The following is a 14,401-nucleotide window of genomic DNA, read 5'->3' as shown; positions in this document are numbered from 1 at the left end:
CGCAGGTCCACTTCACACTGTATCACACTGTCTCTACAGGAATGTTGTCGGTGTGAGGATGGAGACATATTCTGCCTCGGCTCCCTTGGACTGGGTTTGTTTGTTTGAAATATGGCTTAGCCTTTAAAGTCTCAGTTCCATAGCCATCATGTTATAGACTTGTGTCATTCCTTGAGTCTATGCCATCAAATATGATTTACGGTCAGGATTTTTGTGGGTAATGGTCTTTGACAGGAGAATGCAGATCTGAACAGATGGTCCATGGGTCAGTTATTAGCTGGAGGGGATTTATGGGCAATGTCATTTGGAGAGATATCTCAAATTGGACATTCACAATTAAGTATCAGGTCTTAATGGGAAAATTGCAATCACTGATAACCACTAGATTATCACCAGCTGATCTCTCGTTAAACCATCATTACGCTCTAAAATCACCCGCACAGCTGATGTCAATTGCAACCATCATCCGTCAGCGATTTACCACTCCGTAACGTGGATTTCTGAATTGGAAAGAAATGTGGTAGGGAGAGTAATTTCGTATTATTTGGAAATCGTTATCTTAACCAAAGAAACCGTTGCAAAGTGCTTTGTTTTATAATTACATTTTAATTGTCTTTCAATGTTGTTGCATTCCATATAAAAAAGTATGTGAATTTGGCTATTTAGTGGATTTGGCTATTTGAGCACACAGCCATTCAATCTTCACAGACAAACATTGGCAGTAGAATGGCCTCACTGAAGAGATTAGTGACTTTCAACGTGGCAATGTCATAGGATGCCACCTTTCCAACAAGTCAGTTTATCAAATTTCTGCCCTGCTAGAGCTGTCCCGGTCAACTGTAAGTGCTGTTATTGTGAAGTGGAAACGCCTAGAATGTCAGGTATGAAGGTAAGACCCAGATGCAGACCACGTCGAATAAACAATAGTTTAATATTCCAACAGGGTCAGGCAATAGACAGGTCAAGGCAGGCAGGGGTCAGTAAACCAGAGGTGGGGCAACGGTACCGGGCGGAAGGCAGGCTCTGGGTCAGGGCAAGGCAGAGGTTGGTGATCCAGAGGTTGAGCAAAGGTATAGGTCAGTGGCAGGCAGAGTGGTCAGGCAGGTGGGCTCGGAGTCAGGACAGGCAAGGGTCAAAACCAGGAGGGCGAGAATAGAGAGACTGGGAAAAGCAGGAGCAGAGACTCAAAACCCTGGTTGACTTGAACAAACAAGACAAACTGGCAACAGAGAAACACCAGTATAAATACACAGGGGAAAATGGGGAAGATGAGCGACACCTGGAGGGGGGTGGAGACAATCACAAAGACAGGTGAAACAGATCAGGGTGTGACATAGGAGCAACAATGGCTCAGCCTCGAAATGATAGGCCACGCAAGCTAACAGAACGGGACCGCCGAGTGCTGAGGCGCATAAAAATTGTCTGTCATTTGCAACACTCACTACAGAGTTCCAAACTGCCTCTAGAGGCAACGTCAGCACAATAACTGCTCATCGGGAGCTTCATGAAATGGGTTTCCATGGCCGATCAGCCGCACACAAGCCTAAGATCACCATGTGCAGTGCCACAAGTCCTCAACTTCATTAAATAGCACCCGCAAAACACCAGTCTCAGCAACTCTGAGATGCTGGCCTTCTAGGTAAAGTTGCAAAGAAAACGCCATATCTCAGACTGGCCAATAAAAATAAAATATGAAGATGTGTAAAATAACACAGACACTGGACAGAGGAACTCTGCCTAGAAGGCCAGCATCCTGGAGAAGCCTCTTCACTGTTGACATTGAGCCTGGTGTTTTGCAGGTATTATTTAATGAAGCTGTCAGTAGAGGACTTGTGAGGCGTCTGTTTCTCAAACTAGACACTAATCTACTTGACCTCTTGCTCAGTTTTGCACCGGGGCCTCCCGCTCCTCTTTCTATTCTGGTTAGAGCCAGTTTGCGCTGTTCTGTGAAGGGAATAGTATACAGCGTTGTACAAGATCTTCAGTTTCTTGGCAATTTCTTTCATGGAATAGCCTTCATTTCTCAGAACAAGAGTAGACCGGTGAGTTTCAGAAGAAAGTTATTTGTTTCTGGCCATTTTGACCCTGTAATCGAATCCACAAATGCTGATGCTCCAGATACTCAACTAGTCTAAAGAAGGCCAGTTTTATTGCTTCTTTAATCAGAACAACAGTTTTCAGCTGTTTTTTATTTTTATTTAATGTTTTTAACAGTGCTAACATAATTGCAAAATGGTTTTCTAATGATCAATTAGCCTTTTAAGATGATACACTTGGATTAGCTAACAATTAGCTAACAACGTTGGAACACAGGTGTGATGGTTGCTGATAATGGGCCTCTGTACGCCTATGTCGATATTCCATAACAAATCTGCCGTTTCCAGCTACAATAGTCATTTACATGATTAACAATGTCTGCACTGCATCTCTGATCAAGTTGCTGTTATTTTAATGGACGAAAAAAATACTTTTCTTTCAAAAACAAGGACATTTCTAAGTGACCCCAAACTTTTGAATGGTAGTATACATGTTTCAAGCAGAACACCATAGTCCCTGTGCCCAAGAAAGAAAGTAACCTACCTAAATGACTAGCACCCAGTAGAACTCACGTCAGTAGCCACAAAGTGCTTTGAAAGGCAGGTCATGACTAACATCAACACCATAACCCCAGAAACCCTAGACCCACTCCAATTCGCACACCGCCGCAACAGATCCACAGATGATGCAATCTCAATCGCACTCCACACACAGGAACACCTATGTGAAAATACTGTTAATTGACTAAAGCTCATCACCATAGTGGTATATTTCACTGGTCATCCCCTAAGCCAACACTTCCTTTGGCCGCCTTTCCTGTCAGTTCTCTGTTGCCAATGACTGGAACGAATTGCAAAAATCACTGAAGCTGGAGTCTTATATCTCCCTCTCTAACTTTAAGCATCAGCTGTCAGAGCTGACCTGTAGTATTCGGCGCATGTGACAAATACATTTGGATTCGATTTAAAGGAATCCAGCGTTAACCTGCAGGAGCATGTTAAGTTCTGACTGTTTGTTGCAATCAAGCCCATGTAATTCAGATGAGATTGGTAATAATAGGCCCATTTTTAATTCAGCAGTGAGAAATGCGTTTATTATAGGTACTGTAGTTCTGGATTTCAGCCATTTTTAACTGTGAAGAAATCTATATCTTCACTAATGTTGAACTCATCAACAAGCCCCATTTTCACCAATACAACTCATTAGCATGGAATGCCAATGCAGTTGCAATTACCTACAGTATTTATGTAGGGCTATGATCATTCTGCTTAGTAGCAACAGCACTAGCAAAACAATCCTGGATAATTTGTGATGCAAAGATTGAACTGTGCAACTCCCTCAGTCTAAATCAGTTTAAGAGCCACCCTTGGTAACCTAAACGTTCTTGCATGTGTGTTTGTATGTGTATACAGCATATTTGTTTCTGTGTATTTCTCTATCTAAGTAGTTTATCCTTTTTAATATCCATTGCAATGAAATTGATATTCTATGTGCATCTGTGGCCTGAGCTCCACAGGACCATCTGCTATTTAATCACAAAAATGGTGTTCGGAGGCTCAAAAGCAATGTGCGTATGTACTGCTCGTGGAGTCTATGGTGGCACCACACTGCATACAAAACAAGGACAAGCAGCTACCTCAAAGGAGCGCCACAGCAGACCTGCCTCTGGCCTCCACTCGACACTGGCTTTCTTCCTGGGGATGAAAGAGGAGTGTTTAAAGCACGAGGGTCTTACTTTCGGGTGTGTAGTTCCTTATTGTAGCCTTCACAGAGCATGCTCTGTATGATAAAGTTCAGACTTGGATTGTACTGGCTCTGAGGGGACACAACAGGGTGGAAGTTGGGGAGGGTTTTTGAGGACGGGGCCCTGGCGGGGCAAGGCTGACAGCTTCTCTGGGGGTGAGAGAAGTGTGAGAGACGAGAGAGGACTTCTTATGTGGACAGGAGGAGAAACCCCAGCTGTGAGAGAGAGAGCCTCGCCTCTCTAAAGCAGAGATGTAAACATACTATTGTGCAATCCAACCTTCAAAACCTCTGTTGGAGGGATCTCTGTGGAGAGCATAAACTCTGGGGGTTGGAGCGTGTCTCATTAGAAATTGGAGCTCGGAATGTTTTTCTCTGAGCCCTGTGTCTTGAGATGCCACCTGGTCTTGTCAGGTGGCAAATGCTGCACCCAGCTTAGGAGCTCAAGTACAAGCCCACTGTCAGGGATGCCATGGCAAGGGCAGAGCCCTTGGTACTAGACTCATCTAATTGACACTCTTTCTCTCTTAACTCACTCCTTCTGTCCCTCTCTTTCTCTGTCTTCTCTCCAGGGGCTGCACGGATGTGGTGTGCTGTGTCGTATTCGTCATCTTCATCCTCGGCTACATCGCCCTGGGCACCGTGGGTGAGTTGTCATGTTGCTGTTTATTTCATCAGACACGTTGGTTTTGTAACACCACAGCCCACCCTATGATGATGCTCCACGTTGTGCGAGTCGAAGTCCCATGTACATGTAGAGAGAGTGTGTGTGTGTGTTCATGAGTTTCTGCTTGCCTAGCTCTCATCTTGACAAAGTCTTTGGGTGGGGAAAGGAAAGGGAAATGCATTCGAGCAAAATGTGTCTTCTGCATTTAACCCAACCCTTCTTCAGAGAGGTGCGTGGGGCTGCCTTGATCAATGTTCACGTCATCGGCGCCCAGGGAGCAATTTTTTTCCACCTTGCCGGCTCAGGGATTCAAACTGCGTTCCACCGACTGCCATTTAAATGCTAGATAACGTTTTGTATTGGATCCCGTTTTGCGTTGAGCAACAGAGCCTCTGGTGTTGTGAAGTGTGTGGGAGGTGGAAATATGAGTACTTGAATTTCCCCAGAGTCAGACCCATTCCTTAATGAGTGGGAGTCCGCAACGTCAGAGTCTAATGATTTTATGTGAGTCACTTTCTGTTTCTGAGGTTACTGTATGGCATCTCCCTAATCTGTGTGTCTAATCTCTTGATTGGGGGTTTTGACCATGCTCTCCAGGTTATGGGTGACATCCTCTGGCCTCCATTCCTTTTAAGGGACTTAGAGAAGTTGTGCGTGACGACGTAAACGCAGCCTTACTGCAGTGTGTTCCTCTCAGTAGATCAATCACTCTCCTCACACACACACACACCTCAGTCTGTACAGACACAGACATGCATGCTTAAACACACACACACCTGCACACACACAAACACATTTGTTTTACTATTCTTGTGGGGACCAAACAATTGATTCCCATTCAAACCCGATCTCCTAAACCTTACCCCTAACCATAATTCTAACCCTAACCTTAAAGCTAACCCCTAAGCCTAAAATATATTTTTTTCCTTGTGAGAACCAGAAGGATGGTAAAACCAAACACACACACACACACACACCCATCCCCCACACACACACACACCCTAAATGAGTCAAATCAACTGTCTTTTCTCAAAGTGCAGTCCCTCTGACTCCCGTGTGCAGTGGAGTCACGTCTCAGTCTGGGCAGAGGAAGGACTGTCTGTTGCCCAATTACTTTAAGAGAGCCAGAGCCATGAAAATGGAGGTGACTTCAAATAGACGCTGGCGTGTTTGCAATTACGTGAACAGCTTTTCATTCTTTCTCCTCGCCCGTGGTCTTCCTCATGCATAAACTCTGTTTCATCCGGACTATTGGGTGAGGCAGGTACAGTGTTGTTGGCTAGAAAGGGAATAGAATGCCTTGTCCTCTAACAGAAAATAATTACTTTAATGTCTGAAACAGGTTAGAAAAACACATTTGCAGCTTAGATTGAATGTCAGAGTAGTCTCAAAAGATACAGACTGGCCTTGGTTCTGTTGGTGGTGTCGTTCCATGAAAAGAGTGCATTTTGCATCACTTTGATATTTAAAATAGAAATTGTGCCCCAACATTGAATTGTAAAAGACTTTGAAGTGCCCTTTTTTAATATAGTGCCCTTTTTAATATAGACCACAAGGAAAATTCAACAAATCAATTTTTTCAACAAACACATTTTTTTATGTGAATAAAGACTTTCTAAAGTGCCACATTTCAGCATTTTTACATGTCCCTCAGGGGCCCCTTCTGTGACTTCCAGGGAGAAGTTAACCCACTTAATCCCAAGATTTCAACAGGTTTTCACCATTTATTGTTATACCCTAGTTATTTTGTTGCCTTGACAGTCATTTCTAAAATAGTATTTATTTATTGTGACTAGTGACTCATTTACATATGTCCCTCATTTTAAGTTCAACCCTGTTACGTAAGCAGAACTCTCGATTTTATATGGGTAAACTATTCCTTTTTAAGTATTATTTTCTAAAGAAACATCTAATAGTCAAATCATAGTGTAAAAGCAGGTGAGCTACCCTTTTTGGCCATTTTCTGGTGTTTTGTGATGGAAAACAGACTATAATATGTAAACCCTGTAACCCATAGACTGTTTACTCTACAATTAAATGTATTGCATTCAATTGTCTCTCCCTGTTGCACAAATCAAGCTTCCATTCCCCCTGTCACAAGGGGATTTTGGGCTGTTACTTTATATGGCACTTAACAGGCATTTACTGAAGTCATTTTTTAAACGTAACCTCTTGAGATGGGAAAACTTGTTTTTTTTAATGAAGTTAAACATGTGCTCTTTATGACAATGTTAAAAGTAGTTGAAATCAAAACGTTTTATACTAGGTTACACTTCTCAAAAGGTACCTAATTGGTGAAACAACCCAGTGGTTTTCACTCACATGATCTCTCTGTATTCTGTAAGGGTAGTCTCACAAGGTTTTCAGGTTGTCCTGTAATTGCTGAACAGCCAGCTCTCAGCTTGACTCGCTAATCTTTTCATATCTGGCTTTTCTGATTGTGATTCATAATAGGAGTCTTACCTTTGATCCCGTTTGACCTGCTTCTTTAAATTCGGAAGTGATTATGTTAGTGTGCGTTACAGCCGGGCAGAGTATTCCCATGCACACACAGCCAGGGAGGTCCTGTCACTGACTCGTAAATGCCCAGAGTGATTGACAGTTGAAGGGGCAGGGAATGAGGCTAATGATGCGGCCGTTTTTTGTCTGGTTGCAGCCTGGATCCATGGCGACCCCAGGAAGGTGGTCTACCCCACCGACAGCCACGGACAGTTCTGTGGACAGCAGGGGACCCCCAACGCGTGAGTATAAAGACAGATGCCAATCTTTTAGTGCACTTGGAAGAGATACCAAAGCCGCTTGGGAGGTGTATCGGCTTGAACACTTTTGACACCCGCAATACGGCACAAACAATATGAGAGAAATCATAATGCAGAGAAACTGCTATTTCCTACGATTTAATACCTGGCCTCAGCATGTCAGTTGTATTAGTTTCAGTGAGTTGAGGACAGGAGTAGGTTGGCCCTCTAAATGGCAGGTAACCCAGTAAAGAAAACAAGTAGGTGGCCAGTATGATGCAGGAAAACATTTTTTTGAACTATATGGCAAGTTAGAATTATAACAATACAAATAAGGAGCAACGTTGCCTGAAGAAGACTATAGTTGAAACACAGTTGCAGTTGTGCGTCCTGTTATGACAATCACAAGCTGATCTGCTCCTTACACCTATTCTTTGTCAATATAATCTGAGTAAAGTTTTTCTATGGGTTTTCCTGCACCACACTGGCTGCCTACTAGTTGTATTAGTCTGTAATAGTTTGTTTATTGAGTGCTTTGCGCACCGTGTATGAAAAGCGCTTAATAAAGAAGCATTGACAACCGCCACGGACGTTGCTGCAACAACCGCCACGGACGTTCCTGCAACAACCGCCACGGACGTTCCTGCAACAACCGCCACGGACGTTCCTGCAACAACCGCCACGGACGTTCCTGCAACAACCGCCACGGACGTTCCTGCTCCCTGTGTTTTTACACACTGTTTGACAGACGGATCAATCTGCTGTTAGATTTTCCATACCACGTTTGTTCTCCGCGTTCTCTTAATAAAACTGTCATTGTCTTCGTGTTGGGAAACTAATGACTATTCTCTCCATTTCCCTGTGGTTACAGCAACAAAGCCATATTATTCTACTTCAACATATTGCAATGTGCCAATCCTGCCGTTCTCATTAACCTCCAGTGCCCTACAACCCAGGTGAGTGCTGCCTCTTAACACTGCAGACATTATGCTATTATGTTCCCGCTCGTTTTTTCTGGCTTGTTCTCTGTCACTAAGCGTTGATTTGATGTTTGGCTGTCCCTTTCTCGTCTCTTCCCAGCTCTGCGTCTCCAAGTGCCCAGACAGATTTGCCACATACCTCGACATGCAATACAACTACAGGTACAACAAGAGCTACTGGGAGTATTACAGGCAGTTCTGCAAGCCGGGCTTCGACAATCCAAGAAAGGTACCGAGACTGATGCCTCCAGTCACTTGTGGTCTGACTTATCAAGTCGTTGAGTGTTCTATCTTCTGTAATGGTTATCGATCTATAAGTCGGTGGAGTACTCGCATCCACTGCAGCCATTTTTTTTCTCAATATTAAAATGTTTTCTATGGAGCATTTAAGTACATTACTGTGATTTGTTTTAAATTTAAATGGTCAAAAAGAAACAAAAATAGCTTCCTAGCAAAGAGCAAGCAATAATTTTGCTAGGACTGTCTGGGAGTGGTCTGAGTGGGGAGGGGAAAACTGATAACTAGCTGTTATTGGCAGAAAGGTTTGGAACTCTCTTTCGTATTGGTCTATTAACTAATTTACCGCCTAGTGATGTCACCAGACTGGGCAAAACTCCATCTCACCAAAATAGGCAGAAATTTCAGCCAGTCTTTTCAGACAGCTCTTACACAATTCCACAGTATTATTCCAATTGGGGCTGACCCCAATTAGTCGACGGGTTGATTGTTTGGTCGATAGGCTGTTGGTCGACCAAGATTTGTTTTTCAGCAGTAGCAAATATATATCTTTTTATGGCACACGAGAAACCTGTCTGATTCGCATCCATCTCAGTAAACGAATCCATTGCGGAGGCCGTAGGGATGGCACAGCCCAAGAAGAAGGGGAGTGTGGCTAAAATGCACAATGCACATCTCTCTGCAGAATGCGCTCTCTCCCTACAATTTGGGCACATTTATTGTTTCTTTCGTAACTTCATTTTGTGAATTGTTTGTGTTGGATGGTTAGTGTATATCAATTCCCCATTACATATATCACAAGTAGTACATTTATCATGAATTCCTATCATTTCTAATCTACAATGTTACGGTCATTTCTGTTAATGCATTCAATATATTATTATTCCAGTCTTTTACCGTTAAAATTGTCGGAGTGGACACGTTGTTTGCAGAACACACAACCTATGCTTGTGAGAAACAAGTTTTGGTTGATTTCATTCCATTTCCGAGTTTTGTCAATTTAGTCATTTTTTGTTTGGAGCCCTCATGTTAATGTTGAGTAAGGACGTGCACCTGATTACGCATAGAAGTAGCCTTATAGGCTACAAATGTAGGCATGTAAATGTGCCCATTTGGGGATCTGATAGTATTTCTGATTGGCTTAACGCACCACCACTAATGAGTTGTGGAGCTTCTCAAAGTAATGTTTTTTTCACCTCAAACAGCAAGTAAACAAAGTATTTTTTTTTTTACATCTGTTGAGAATGACAATAGTTCCTCAATGTATTAGAAACGTCTCTCCACCTCTTCCTTTCAATAACCACTCAGCATGAAAGGGAAAAAAAACATCATGCTGTGATCCAGTGGAAACATCATGAAACAGGCCTGCCTAATGACCTCTTATCCCTTGCGCAAAATAGCCTACAACTGTGTCTGTTCTGAGCTCACTGCTGCAGGAAATAATAAGCTCCCAGGATATTTTATATGACGTTGCAAGTTTGCTAGCACAAGCTTTGAGACTGACCCAAGTTGATACAAGGCTTCAAGTTTGTTGCAGACAGGCCATGCATTGCCAATGTGATTTATATGATATTTATTTTTATCGGATATTTTCTACCTGCAGGCTGCAATGTTTTTGTTTGTTGGCTTTATGTGGGCTTTCTTTTTTTCTTTACATTGTTTGTAATGAGGATACAGGGAGTCAGGAAGCAAATGCAGTTGGTAAGTTTACAAGGAACATGAAGATATACAAAACCAATACTGCCTGAAGACTGAGGCTAATGAGGGCTAAATAAAGGTGAAGTAATAAAAGTAATGATGATGTCCAGGTGTGCATAACGATGGGGAGCAGGTGTGTGTAATGATTGTTGCCAGGTGTGCATAATGTAGGTTGCAAGGCCCGGTGGTTAGTAGTCTGGCGGCGTCAAGCACCTGAGCGGGAGTAGGCGTATCATCATTGGCAATGGCAACGAGGGTTATGTTTTAGGTTTGTGTCACTTTTTCATTTAGATTTGGATAGAATTTAGATGAACCACTTGACAATGATTTTGAGATATGAAGACGTTATTATGAATGAAATTAAACAGTTCCACGAAAATGTGCATATGAAAACCATAACTGGAAGGCAGATGGGTAGAAATGGTAAGATAAATTGCCGTTCCTCATGAGGAAGGTTGTCAAATCCTCGTGTAGCCTATTACCAGCATCTTCAGGAGAGTAATGGCAGAATCTGCGAAAGCCAGCAGGAGGGAGAGGAGGATGATCGGGTCAGGTTAAGTTTTTTTTCTTTTTTTTTCTGGTTATCTTGTTATTTGGCTCTCTCTTGAGTAATTTGTGTCTTATCAAACAGTGTGCTGAAAGCATCAGATAAGCTCAATACATATAGTTGATTTTATTTAATCACACAGGGTGTGTCTATACATGGAAAATACACATTTTAATATTTAGACCAATTTATTAGTCGAAAGAACTCGGTCGACCAAGATTTGTTTTAGACGGGGTCAGCCCTAGTGGAAATATATATATATACAACACAGGAGAATCATGATTTTGACGACACTGGGCCTTTAAACAAACTTTCTTTTGTTTTTGGAATTAAAATAAGATCAATAATAGTGTTCAATAGTAGCGACCGAGGCCCTTCCTCTTCAGGAATTCAAATCTTATTGGAGTCAGATTGAGTCATTTAGTTGTTGCATAGAATATATCTTGTTGTATAGAAATGATACAAAGTAATATCATTGGATGTGTTTTTCTGTAAGTACTGGGCCTAATGTACTATGTAAAGGAAACATGATGAGAATTTCATTTGAAAGTCCTGTGAGAGAAAAGCGTGAGGAAGGCGGCATCTGCTGATGACACTCACAGCCCTGACGAGTTGGTTTGTGGGACACAGACTGTGATACTGGTCCGTGTTCGTTAGACATGCTGGCATGGCACCTCAGATGAGACTTAGAGAGACAGAAAGGGGGGGAAGGGAGAGTGTGCGAGATGGTGTGTGGGAACTCATAATCACACAATCACACTGTTACTGCTGAATCGTTGGTTCTCCCACCCACACTGTGTCTACTCAGTCAGTACCCAGAGCAGAGTGCTAAACTGAGGAATAGAAGATAGAGCAGAAAGGGTTCCCTACCAGTCTGTTCTGTACTGTATGACAGACAGTCGTCTGTTCCTTGTCAACTCAGCCACACGCCCACTCTCCTCATGGTCCTGTTGGATAATGGCAAAGTCATAGGATATGATGATAGGATGTCTTACCAGTCATCCTAACCTAAAATACACGTTTTAATATTCCGACCAATTTATTAGTCGAAAGAACAGACGACTTATTAAAAACTCAAGTCTGAGGCTTTGACGTCACACAGTGCGTATTGTTTGACTTCTTCTCCCTCTCGCCTTTTTTCTGTTTAGTCCGTTGCACAAGTCTTGAGAGATGAGGACTGCCCTTCCATGATAGTGCCAAGCAGACCTTGTAAGTGAATCCGAGCTCTGCACACAGTTCATCCACTATCCTTATTGTGACTTTCATACGGTCTATTCCTAAGACTTAGATTCTGTGGGAGGGGAGGGTATGTGACTGGTTGGAAAAGGGGAATGAAATTGAAATACCAAGTTGTCAAAATATTTGTTTGTGTGTTTCAGTCCTCCAGCGGTGCTTCCCAGACTTCATCACCAGGAACGGTACGCTAACTGTCGCCAACAAGACAGTCTTCAAAGACGGCTTAGGTAAAACAAGGAGCGTGATCGATCTCCGAGACGCTGCCAAGTAAGTTCTGCTCTCCCCAATGTCGCTCTGCAGAAGCCTTTGTTGTGGTCGAAATCTTGGGATTTCTGCGGAGTGAGACTATGGGATGAATTGTATAAGTGGGAGGCCTATTAGGGGTGGTGGATTCACATGGTTGAATATCTTTTGACCAGTAGACCTGAAAGATGAATTAACGCTGTATAAATCTGTTCACTGTGGCATCATTGAGGCCATGTTTGGGAATTCAAATGCATTTAAACTATTATATTGTCATAGGGATTCTAACTTGGAACCCAGAGTCAACTGGACAGCTATTGCAGGGTAGGACAACTGGGCCATGATCCCTCATGCCCAGTAGAGTGTGGATCATTCATGCACATTGAAATCCGTCTATGCATGTTTGCATGGAAATGCAGCTCACGCTGTAGCTTCAGAGTAGTACAGTTAAGTGACTTTCCTCATGCTATGCATATACAGTCTATAAAACGATCAATACGTATATGGATTAACTTGTGGGAGAGATAAGAGAACAGCAATTAAGACCGATGCAGGGTCTTGATCGTTTTGTGTTAACGAGCTGCCATCATTAGTACATCATGTTTGCCTTTGAAAGAAGGATGTTATGACCAGTTGAATGCTTTTTTCTTTTTTAGCCGAGTTACCGCCATGCAGCAAGGAGTGGAAAGGTCTCAAACTAATTACAGTATTTTAACCTTGAACCGTAACCTTCTGTAGCCCCGAGCTCACTGTCTGCAAACTAACCTTCCCACCTGACTGTGCGTCATGGGTAATCTGCTGCTGTTCCTCTCCGGCTTGTGGCTGTGGAAAGGAAAGAGGACAGATTACCTTCAAATGTTGCCCTGATGTGGAGCTAACATCCATATTGAAGCCCTAGCAAAGACGAGTAACAACTTGGCTTACAGTTAATGTACTATATTGGTCTTTCAAAGCTGAGAGTTACGTCACCCCCTAGCTTTCATCAACATCTTCCTTCAGTGATATTTTCTCATCATAATGTTTGCAAAGATTTCATTTCGTGAAACTGGATAAGAGCAGCCTCAGCATCAGATTAATGCAGTAATTAGCGTTATTACCACAGTAATTACCACAAATTATATATATATATATATATATTAGGCCTACCTCTGACTTTCATAGACTATATTTGAACACAAATAGAGTTCCACAGGTGACTAGTCATCTAATGTCATCTGCATTGTTTTGACTGGTAATGTCATTGTTATGACAGGTGTAATGCCATCTTTCATCTTGCCCAAACTTTGAGCTGTGTATGTCCTCAGCATCTGTAGTTGATGACTGCGCCACCATTTCCTATTAGAAATTACAGTCTTTGTAGAGGGGCGTTTTTGTCAAAGTAATAAATTAAAAAAATCTCTCCAGCTATTATTCTGTTATGCCTGATGGTGAATCCTCAGGCATGGCTAGGCTCATCTCACCATCACGCATGATTTGTCAACAGCCCACCAGTGCTTTTCACATATTTCCCCCTGAATGGGCACTTCAAAGAGTTGTCCAAGGACAGAGCATTTCCTTCCAATTACACTGCCTCCAACCAAAACCTTTAACAAAGCATCAATTATTTTGTTTTCGACAGGTTCGGCCAAACTCCATCTGTTATAGATGGAACAGTTACTGCTGTTCACCAGTTCTGGGGAGTGCGTTAGGCACAATAGCACAGCACTTTCGGTTTCATTGGTACATTGGTAGGGTTTCATTGGTGTTACTAGGGCTCATTTTTCATAACAACATGAATTACTTGAGTAGGTTGCATTATGTGCTATTATAGCTGTACGGTCATGGGCTTTTTAGAGAAATATGATGGTCCAGATGAAATTAATGCCTAGAGTGAGCTTTCCTCCTGACGTGTGGTAGCTGTCCTCATAAAACAGACCGAGATTGGTGCTCCACTCACGAGACATTCTGCACAGCTCCAGGGGAAGGTTGGTTCTAGTCTCTCGCTACTGCTGTTCACCAGTCCCGTAGAGGCTGATAATATAGTGAGTAAAAGCACCAGGGAATACTTTGGGTCCGATGTCTACAATAACACTCTAGGGAAAAAAGGTTCCAAATGGGTTCTTTGGCTGTCCCCACAGGATAACCCCTATTGGTTCCAGGTAGAACCCTTTTGGGTTCCAGGTAGAACCCTCTGTAAAATGGTTCTACTTGCAACCAACAAGGATTCTTCAAGGGTTATCCTATGGGGACCGCCGAAGAACACTACGGTTCTAGATAGAGCTGTAGGTACAGTGGA

At 42.7% G+C, this 14,401-nt stretch overlaps 1 protein-coding gene across 5 annotated transcripts in view; it reads left to right on the top strand.

Annotated features, from left to right (window-relative positions):
* LOC112250654 (choline transporter-like protein 5-B) overlaps window positions 1–14,401 on the top strand; it is a 50,650-nt gene that overhangs the window by 26,017 nt on the left and 10,232 nt on the right. For 2 of the 5 annotated variants that reach the window (XM_024420987.2, XM_024420986.2), the window contains exons 3-10: window positions 4,353–4,426; window positions 7,104–7,188; window positions 8,057–8,141; window positions 8,266–8,394; window positions 11,796–11,856; window positions 12,027–12,150; window positions 12,406–12,450; window positions 12,783–12,815. In XM_024420987.2, coding sequence (XP_024276755.1) covers window positions 4,353–4,426; window positions 7,104–7,188; window positions 8,057–8,141; window positions 8,266–8,394; window positions 11,796–11,856; window positions 12,027–12,150; window positions 12,406–12,450; window positions 12,783–12,815 — 636 coding nt within the window. The remainder of the gene's footprint in view (window positions 1–4,352; window positions 4,427–7,103; window positions 7,189–8,056; window positions 8,142–8,265; window positions 8,395–11,795; window positions 11,857–12,026; window positions 12,151–12,405; window positions 12,451–12,782; window positions 12,816–14,401) is intronic. The other 3 variants (XM_024420989.2, XM_024420988.2, XM_024420990.2) reach the window with 3 other exon arrangements.

This window comes from Oncorhynchus tshawytscha, linkage group LG05 (genome assembly GCF_018296145.1).
Source record: "Oncorhynchus tshawytscha isolate Ot180627B linkage group LG05, Otsh_v2.0, whole genome shotgun sequence".
Taxonomy (NCBI): Eukaryota; Metazoa; Chordata; class Actinopteri; order Salmoniformes; family Salmonidae; genus Oncorhynchus; species Oncorhynchus tshawytscha.
The sequence above is the reverse complement of the archived record's forward strand: the minus strand, read 5'-3'. Positions and strand labels throughout refer to the sequence as shown.